The sequence below is a fragment of the Rhagoletis zephyria genome, unplaced genomic scaffold (genome assembly GCF_001687245.7).
Source record: "Rhagoletis zephyria isolate East Lansing unplaced genomic scaffold, Rhagoletis_zephyria_1.1 Rzeph_scaffold_16921, whole genome shotgun sequence".
Taxonomy (NCBI): domain Eukaryota; kingdom Metazoa; phylum Arthropoda; class Insecta; order Diptera; family Tephritidae; genus Rhagoletis; species Rhagoletis zephyria.
The window spans coordinates 1-10,549 of record NW_016173984.1 but is presented as its reverse complement, the minus strand read 5'-3'; the positions used below and the strand labels follow the sequence as shown (position 1 = coordinate 10,549).

The following is a 10,549-nucleotide window of genomic DNA, read 5'->3' as shown; positions in this document are numbered from 1 at the left end:
GAAAATCTGAAAAAATTATGAAAATTTAGATGAAACTTTGCAGATTTTTTTTTTTAATTTTTGCACAAAGTGTGAAATATAGATTTATAGGGTGTTTGTTACATAATAAGCTAGACTTTAATGAAAAAATAATAAACATGAAGTAAACGAAAGAAAAATAGCCAAAATTGATTAAAACATTGTTGGCTTAATTACCTGATCGCAAATGTATATGTATATACATATATTCATATGGGTCATTCCATATAAAATTTACACCTCACTGGCAGTGCATGCCGGGGCGGTGAAGCGTGATATACGGAGGTATGAAAAAACTCGTAACATCTACAGTTTTGGTAAAATTTGGCAACTATTTAGATTGCAAAAAAAAAAACAAAAGTCAAACAGTTAACAATTAATAAAACAAGTTATAAAAAAATAAAATCTTTTAATGAGAGATTTGATCTCACACTTTAATGCCAAGCCGAGGTAACTACGCACATTTTGATTACTTAACTGATTTTCTCCGACAAACAGTTTATTAACTGCAAAAAATAAAAAAAATATACTTCTTTGTAAGTTGAGAATTTCCGAATTTGTTTTTGTCGAGATTTCCGAATACCGTGATGAAATAAAAAATATGTGTATTTTTTTAGAAGAGGAATGTAAAAAAATATATTTCGCACCAAAAATATATTGTAGTGGATGCTTTCCATTTCCAGACAACCGGTCAAGTACGAGCATGATTTTTAATTTCGACCAAACTCAAATACATTGTTTGTTGGTCCAAATAATGAGACACGTATTTTTTCTTTTGGCTCGGAAAAATGTTTCCTCCGAATTAAACGCGATTTTGTTTTTCAGGCAAAAATCGATTATTCGAATTGACAGTGAGAATTTTTTTTAAATGCCCATAACTTTGTCAAAATTTAATAGATTCCAACAATGTTTTTACTCAAATGTCAGTAATTCTTGTCACTTCAAGATAGAATGATATAATTATTGATTTTTATTATTTACAATTTTTTATTTAACAATAAACAAAAAGTGCAAATTTTATTTTAAATTTAATTTCTCAAAAAGTGTATTTTTTTTCTCTCAAACTTTTTTACCGTGAAAGAGACACTTTGAACTACAATCAACCCAAATCTCTAATAGCGAAGATTTGTTTTTCTGAGTTATGATTTTTTATAGAAAATATACGTTTTTGGAGTACATAATACAATATTCTTATATTGTTTAATTAAATGGAACATATGTATGTAATATATCAGCAAAAAGTACAGCCGTGATCATTTTTTGTGTATCAAATAGATATTAGAAAACATACAGTTTCGAAATACAAAATCACATTTTCCCGCTTTTTATAGTCGAAGCTGTATGGTGGAAAGTGTGTTCTAATATCTATTTGATACACAAAAAATGATCACGGCTGTACTATTGTCTCATTATTTGGACCAACAAACAATGTATTTGAGTTTGGTCGAAATTAAAAATCATGCTCGTACGTGACCGGTTGTCTGGAAATGGAAAGCAGCAGTGTAAATTTTTTATAGAGTGACCGATATACATATATAACAATACACTTAGGTTTATTTATTACAGATATTATCATCAAAAATTCATGACAAGTTTTAACTAAGTACATAAATACAATTATTACGCTGGTCAGAATTTCAGCCTGCACTACTGGGGGCATGCAATAGTAGCGAATAATTCTTTTCTGGATTTTTCAGATACTGGTTTTCTGTTTAATCTCTCCTTTCCTTCGCCATCCCTCAATCATGGACGCCCTCTTTTGTTTGCGGCCTTCGGAGTTGGAAAAAAAATTTTTGCCGAGAGCCATTAGCTATGTTTAGGCCTACATATATACCAATATATCGCTAAAAACTGAATTCAATTCCATGCATAATTTTTTGAGTGATGCGCATACAAACAAACAAACAGGAAGACAAAAATTTTAAAAATTGTTGATTTGTTCTTGGTTCTCACTTATTAGTTTTTCTTTAATATCTATAATATCTATATTGTTACAATTTTATTATAGGGTTGTTCAGGATCTTGCATTTGCATATTTTGGTGCATTTGTAAATTCACAAAAATAAATGCATAAAATTCGGCAATGGAAATACAAATTCAAATCCATCACCATTTTCATAATATCCTGAATAGCCCTTATATGTATGGATTAGCTTTTTTAAATTCTAGCGCGTGGCAAAACTATATTTGTGCGGCAGATTTCCAATGCAAATAAGGAATATTTTATTAAAAATGAAACAGCTTGCCGAATCAAAACAGTCTGAGGAAAAAAGAAGGTGAGTGAGTGTACTTATATTACGGATGTTAATTTTCTGCTTTTTCCGATCCCGGGATTTAGATATTCATTAATTTTAAACGAATTAAATCGAAAAAAAATGCTCTATATTGTTTGAGAAGCTCTCCTACCATAAAGTAAATAATAAATAAATGGGTTAGCAACCTTCTTTTTTATTTAAAGTGGCCTTTTTATTTTTTCTCTCTGACATCAATAAATGTGGAATAAAAATATGGGTACCAAATCCAAGAGGAAATTTCTTTAGAATTTAAAAAAAATAAATTTTTTGGATTCACAAGGACGAGTAGGTAATTTTTTAAGCTGAAAAAGTTATAAAGGCGAAATTCGAGGATGTTATTGAGTTTATAAAAGTCAACATTAACACATAATTCTTTCAAAAACAAATAGTGCGAAATTTCAAGGATGCAATTTTCAAAGGACATTTTCAATACTTACCAGTCCCTCTGCGCCAAAAACTTGAATCTGTTTAAATTCTAAAAAATCTTTTTTGAATTACTGAAGTCAGAGTGAAAAACTAAAAACGCAATTTTACTATATTTGGCCCATGGTTTCGCGAATATATTGATATTTGTGTTTAAAATTTACTATCGCGCGCTGTTATATGTATATTGAGCTAGACATTTATAAAAAAATATTAGCTTTAAAAAAAAAAATATTTTCAATACTGGTCCAGGAAAGGAGCTTCTGTTATTGCCATCAGTGCAAATTGCAAATCCCGAAAATCCCGGGATTATTTGCAGTAATCTATGCGACCAGGAATGAAATCGAAATCCCCCTAGAACTCCAGATTGTCCCGTCCTTAAAACGGTCAACCAATCGGTTTCTCTGAACCTAGTAGCTGCTCCAGCTGCGACAGTGTTGCCTGCAATGGCGACAGGCACTATCTTGATCATTACTTGAAATGCCAAGGGTGGTCCGTAGTGACCCACTAATACCAAGTTAGACATACTATTGTACGTGCTCCAAGCTTAGTTTGTGTAGCCTCTTCAAGTGAGTTTCAGCAGACGAGGGCACCATAAAACCTAATATGCTTGACTACGGTCTCGTAGAGCCAATAGACAACTTTGGGCGAAAGAACCCATTTCTTTCCAACAGCTCCCCTACAGCAGCATAATGCCACTTATGCCTTCCCTGCGCTTCCTGTCAATGATCAGGCCCAAGTACTTGACCTTTTCAGATGGCTGTAAGCGCTGACCTCCAACAAAGGGAAGAGCAGCTTCAGCGTTCATACCATGTAGTCCGTGGTTTTAATTAATAATAATTGTTAGCCACATCTACTTGAATGATACTTAATACTTCCTAATATACACACTTAATTTGGTCAAACATTTTCTTTCTGTTTACACTTTATAAATTCTGCTAAACAAATTCCTTGGAAGTGCCTTCAACGCTTATAACAAAATTAGTCAACTGCAATCTTGTCGAAGACGTCTTCATATAATTAGCAGAACTATAAATTTGAAGCGCAAACTGTCACAAAGGCAAACCACAATTTTAATGAATAAAGAAAGCGAGCAGCAGACGAAGGAAGCGTATAAGGAGGAAGCGTGTCGAAACTGGAAAACCCGTAAGTTAAAAAAATACTTTTTCTGCTAAAAAAAAAATTAAATGTTCATTCAGATTACACAAGCTTTGCGACAAAAATCCTGTTAATACATACATACAAACATAGCAGTCTGGCCAATTTGCCCAAAGTAATAGCAGAAAAGAAGGGTTGAGAAAACGAAAAACAGTTAAAACAAGTAAGAAAGTCTAAGTTCGGGTGGAGCCGAACATTAAATACCCGGCGCAAGTATTAAATAAATGTTTTTTCACCTTTCCGAAACTTTCCGCTAGATGGTAAGCCGGGGTGTATCAATTTTGAGTAAATTAGCGTCCTTCAATTTCGAAATATTGAAGTTTCAAGNCTGATCATTTATGTATACATTTGTCTATATCTATCTCGATTCGTTTTGGCTGTTACAAACAACCGTTATGTGAACAAAATTAATATACCCTTGTGCACAAGTGCGCTCGGGTATAAAAATGGACATTTTACGATTTCACTTTGGCTCAATTTTACTGCGCGTGCTCACTTGAAACACTTAAGATTTATACGATTACCCTCCTCTGTTACATCTTCTTTATTGCATGAAATGACTTTTTCCATTTTAGGTGGCATCCGACGCGGCACACGCACCGATTTCCTGCATAATGGCAGCTTTCATGAGGCGGTTGGACCGGGTGAGTTAATTATTAAATTTTTTTCTTTTTTTGTGTTTACATAAATTCATACAAAATTATATTAATTTGTAATTAAGTTCATCCCATTTATTTGAATTGTTTAAACATTAAATGCATTTTTGTTATTTTTTACTTGAGTTTACTAAGAGAAATTTTACTTTTTACTGAAATATAATTATCAGCTAAGGTAATTCGCGGTAAAATTCAGTCGCACAAAAAAAAAATCAACCATACGAAATATTCTATCCTTTTCAATCACTTGTCTTAAAAATCGAAATTACTGTACTTATTTAAATGGAGCGGGCCTCATTCCGTTCTTCAAAAAAATTTTATATGTAAAAAAATTTAAAATTAACCTTAAATAAACCCTGCATTAAAATGTAACCCTCTCAGATGACCCTTTCAATACTTGCGATATTAAATCATTAAAGCATGGTTATTTAAAATTTAATCCATAAAGTTTCCTAAGATTACGAGCGAAATATGTGAAATAGATGCCAAAGTGTCATAACAGATTGAAATTGACATTGATGTAGGTACAATTTTCATATACACACATTTGTAATCATTTAAAGAAAAATTTCAGACTACGAAAACGATTTGCTCTACTTAAGGCACAAATAAATACAGCAAAGAGACAGATAGTGCAAACATTGGTAAACACATACATGTATGCACATTAGACTGCATCACTCTCCATACAAAAAATAAAAAAAGAACGGAACTGTATTTCCATTGGAATTGTAAAATCAATTATATTTTAAGACGTCGAAATATTAAGATTTACGTGAGCTAGACCGATTTGAAAATACCTCAAAAAATGGAGTTTTTTATGAATAAAAATAGTTTCTTAATTTTTTTTAAATGCCCTCAAATGACAAAACGGTTTAAGCTTACAAAATTTGCATTGAAATATTTTTTAAAAATGTTGAACCGAATCGTAATAATGACGGGTTTGATGCTGTTTTTTTTTACTTTTTTCAAAGATTGGTTTAAGAAAAACTTGTATAACTGAACCTAAGCTCTTCCGATTTAGACTTTTGAGGTATCATTGGAAAGGTATTTTCTCAGCCTTTTTATCTTTGCTAATAAACTCATTCAAAGTATGAAAGAGAAAGGTATGATGAACGAACGTCATTCAAAGTTGAATTTAGATGTGTTGGTATTAAAAAAAGGGACACGAATGACTTTCAATCTCTCTACTGAGATCCCATAAGTCTAAATCAGAATATTTTTGGCTCAGTTATTCAAGTTTTTCGTAAACCAATCTTTGAAAAATATAAAAAAAAAAAAACATCAAACATTTCATTATTACGATTGCGTTCAAAATTTTAAAAGTTTTTTTTTAAATATTTTTATGCAAATTTTTTAAGCTTAATCTCCTTTGTCATCTGAGGGAAAAAAGTTCTTTAAGAAACTATTTTTATTCATAGAAAGCTCCATTTTTGGAGGTATTTTCAAATAGGTCCAACTCACGTAATATATTACGTATCTTAATATTTTTCCGAGATATTTTGGTGGAAGTCTTAAAATATAATAGATTTTATAATTTCAGTGGAAAAATAGTGCCGTTTTTTTTTGTCAGGGCAGGACAATTTATTTTTTACCTGTGCGTATAGCATAGGAGGATTCTACGTTTAATTCTAAATGAATTTGCTGAAGAATTCATTCGTCTAAAATCAGTTTGGAGTTTGCCAGATTGCGAAATAAGGGTTTCGAAGAAGTATTAAGAAAAAGATAATTGCAAAAATGGATTCCGCATACCATAAAACCCCTTACTTAAAGCATGTTTTTATACAAAATTTAAGCACTTTGCGAAACTACAGCGAAATGCTCAGAAACCTATTCGCAATCGCAATTTGACAAACTCCAAATTTATTTTAGACCAATTTTTCTTCGACAAATTCGCTTAGAATTACTCGTAGAATCTTTCTGTGCTATACGCGCGTAGTCGAAAAATTCTGTCATACAAATAGACCCACCCTAATATACATACACACACAACGAATCGATTTGTATATTATTGATACATATGTATGTATGTAGGTAACTCTTACTTAATCCCGTCAAAGAAATTTTCTTTAAGCCTGTCTACTCTGGATTCGTAATGACAAGATGTGCAAGACAAGAGATTTTTTATTTTTTTTTTAATTTGCACTCCACACATCTCATCTATTTACTTGTGCTCATGGGTGAATTGGTTTTCGCCCGCAGCTGCGATTTGAAATGTAACACAAAAAAAATATATTTCATCGAAATAACAACTTTTGGTAAAAAAGTTGCTTCTTATATCCAGCTTACAGAAAATTATAAATTTCTCAGCAAGTCTTTATATATTTTCGAATATATGTAGATGTTTTATAATTATTTTTTATAAATCGATACTTTTTGTTTCATGCAAATATCTCTTTCTTGTATTTTATCTGGAATATGATGTATATTATTATTTTTCTGCTAGATGTAATGTCTGTTATGTTGATGACACTTTAATTTGCAGTAGCCCTTAACGGATGGCATTCAGAAATAAAATTTGGTAAATTTACTTACATACACATAAGTGTTTAAGACAATCTTATCTCAGCAGCCCGCGCATATTTGTCTTTACACTATTTTCACACAGATGGCATTTCATACTTATGGCATAACATACTTATATTTTCATGGCATGACATAAAATTTTCAATATTGTGTGAGCAAGCGCGGGCCCCTTCGCGCTGAGATACCATTTTCATATCCAAATATTCACGTAAGGTTTGATACACCCACTAAGTTGAGATTCTTAAAGACTCAGCCAACACACACACTTTCACACTTTACACACTTTACGACAGAACTCACTAGACTACTTTTAAAATCCTTGAATTTGATGGTTCGGAATCGCCATAGTATATATTAAGGCTTTGCTTGGTTTTAGTGACAGACTTTTTACGCAAAAACCAATGCCTCATCAGCACACGAAATTCACTTTTTACCAATTTCGTTAAAAATCTATTCAATTTTTCTCCGGTGATGCCCACTTTTGAGACTGCTAACGGGGATTTGTCTGCCTCGGTTTTAATGGAAATATTCAAAATACCATTAGGAGCAGAGGCTTGTTAATTTCAAAGTGTTTGCAATTGGCTACAAAACTCTGTGAAACAAAATTTATTTTTGTTAATTTTTTTCTTCCTGCTTTATTGGATTAAGTTCGTAGGCAACCTTATTCAGCTGTCCACCAACAGACGATCTTTCGACTTTCGGTTGTCTGACTAGCGTCGTCAAATTGCCAAACCCAAAATGAAATCGCAATTAATTTGTCTTCTAGCGAATGTTGGTCGTGGAGTCGCATGGAGACCATCGCTTCGCTTGGCGTTTCGAGTCTGCTTGGCGTTGTTGCCTAGACTTCTCTGTCAACTGCATTGACGCTAGTTACTAGTTATTCTACCAGTTGGTGTAGATAAATAACATACAAATTTTGATTTCGTATTACTGCATCAGCTGCTGGTATGAAAAAAAAAACATCGAAGACGGACTGGTTGAGCTGAGCTGAAAAGTTAACTAGTGGGCTTCTAATTCAGTACTACCGGCTTTCACTGCAGGGTTGCAGTACATACATGTTAGCTCGTCAATGTGTAGCTATTTATGTATGTGTTTGCCTATGATAAGCTACTACGATAAACCCTTAAAGTACTCGTACAAACATAATTCGCATTTATAGCCAATGTAAAATTTTTGACGCACATAACATTTTATTACGTACAGCTCTTTTCCAATATTCATATTTACGCACCTGACCCACCATTTATATACTTTGTATAGAGTAGTTGCACATATCGATGGTTCTCTGCAATAACGACACAACTCAAAACTTCCAAAAAAAGCTTTTAATGCTGTTACTTTAGTAAGGATTAAACATGGATTAGGCAAGGAAGAGAGACATGAGCCCCTAAACAGTAGAAAGGGTTTCAACCTTATTTTTGGAGTTGTATTGTTATTGCAGAGTACCATCAATATGTACCTATGCATGTAAATAAATACGAATAAATGAAATTTATTTAATTTTAGTGCTTGTTATTGCTCAGTGCTTCTGTCTGATGCCAGTGCGTGGCATACTTGCTGACACGCCGAAAGGATTATCTTTTTGCTGGAAGAGCTTTCGTACCTGGTATTGCATATTGTATACATTGATTACTATAGCTGATACCGGACTAACCGTAAATATGGTCGTAAAAGGTGTGCTGGATGTGAGAAACATCGGTAGGTAAACGTTTACCACTGTGTAGAGCATATTGAAGATTCATAGTTAACTTACTTTCTTTCTCTTTCTCCTTTTATTTTTCTTCTTTCTATTTTACTTTTCCTTTTTCTTCTTTCTTATTCTTTTTCTTTTTCTTTTTCTTTTTCTTCTTCTTTTTCTTTTTCTTTTGTTTTCTCTTTCTTTTTATTTTTCTTTTTCTTTTTATTTATTTTTTGTAATATTTTTTCTTTTTCTTTTTCTTCTTATTTTACTTTTTAATTTTCTTTTTCTTTTTGTTTTAATTTTTTGCTTTTGTTTTTGTATTTTATTTTTTTTCCTTTTACTTTTACTTTATCTTTTCCATTTGCTTTTTTCTTTTTTTCCTTTTTCTTTGTCCTTGTCTTGTTATTTTTCTTTCCTTTCCTTTTTCCTTTCCTTTTTCGTTTGTTTTTATTTTTCTATTCTTTCTTTTCCTCTTCTTTTTCTTTTGTTTCCTTTTTATTTTTCAATTACATTTTATTTGCTTTATATTTTTCTTTTACTTTCTTGTTTTCCCCCTATTGCTCCTCTACTTTCCTGCTGCCATTCTTAAATACATATTTAGAACCTTTGATATTTCATGCCAATATACTTTTGGCTTCAATTGGTTTTTTGCGCTTAGCCGCCAAATGGCCAAAGTTAATGCGAAAGTGGCAACGTGTGGAACGCCAGCTGCCACCACATCAGACGTGGCGTGAGCGTGAGGCATTGTCAGTGCGCGTTCACAAGGTGACTTTTGTGCTGATGACTTTGTCGCTGAGTAAGTTACTTAAGACAACAACAACAACAACAACAACAACAACAACAACAACAACAACAACAACAACAACAACAACAACAACAACAACAACAACAACAACAACAACAACAACAACAACAACAACAACAACAACAACAACAACAACAACAACAACAACAACAACAACAACAACAACAACAACAACAACAACAACAACAACAACAACAACAACAACAACAACAACAACAACAACAACAACAACAACAACAACAACAACAACAACAACAACAATAAAATAGCTTGAAAAACGCTACTTTGCTGTTAATTCGCATTCATTTCTTCTGATTTCAGCTGAACACCTGCTAAGCACCATTTCAGCTATTCACTTTGCCAATTATTGTCCTTCTCGTAACGATCCCATCGAATCCTATTTCATGTCGGTTGTTTCACAAATTTTTTTCGTCTTGGACTATTCACCTTGGCTGGCATGGATTGGAAAAATTTTGAATGTGCTGATGACATTCGGTTGGAGTTACATGGATGTGTTCCTAATGATAATAGGCATCGGACTGTCGTCGTTGTTCGGACAGGTGCAGAGCAGTCTGCATCGCGTAAGAGGGCAGGTAGTAGCATATGAACTATGCATTTGCCAATTTCATTTGTCTTCATTTTCAGGTTATGCCCGAGTCATATTGGACACGTACACGCCTGCAATATCGCCTTATTTGTGATCTGATAGAGCAGGTGGATGCTGCTGTATCTGGCATAATTATGCTTTCGTTTGCTAATAATCTTTATTTCGTCTGCATACAGCTGCTCAAAAGCATGAAGTAAGTCAATTTCTAAAAAAAAGAACACACAAAAATTGTAGATCCCCAGCATACATATGTAGAATAAAAGCTTGGCCATTTATGATAGCGTGTCTTTAATACTAGGTCAATTGGTCTCCAAAACCTTTATAATCCATGCACTTTTAAAATCCAAGCACTGACTAGTACTCGCCGTGCCATCTGTCGTT

At 32.8% G+C, this 10,549-nt stretch overlaps 1 protein-coding gene across 1 annotated transcript; it reads left to right on the top strand.

Annotated features, from left to right (window-relative positions):
* Positions 1-2,250: 2,250 nt before the first annotated feature.
* LOC108379646 (gustatory receptor 5a for trehalose-like) lies at positions 2,251-10,361 on the top strand (the record flags this gene model as incomplete). The annotated part of the gene is made up of 7 exons (XM_017635992.1): positions 2,251-2,294; positions 3,694-3,881; positions 4,469-4,537; positions 8,582-8,773; positions 9,358-9,552; positions 9,883-10,154; positions 10,207-10,361. Coding segments are annotated over exons 1-7 (1,115 nt in total), but the record flags the coding sequence as incomplete, so codon positions are not given.
* Between the last annotated feature and the right edge of the window lie 188 nt (positions 10,362-10,549).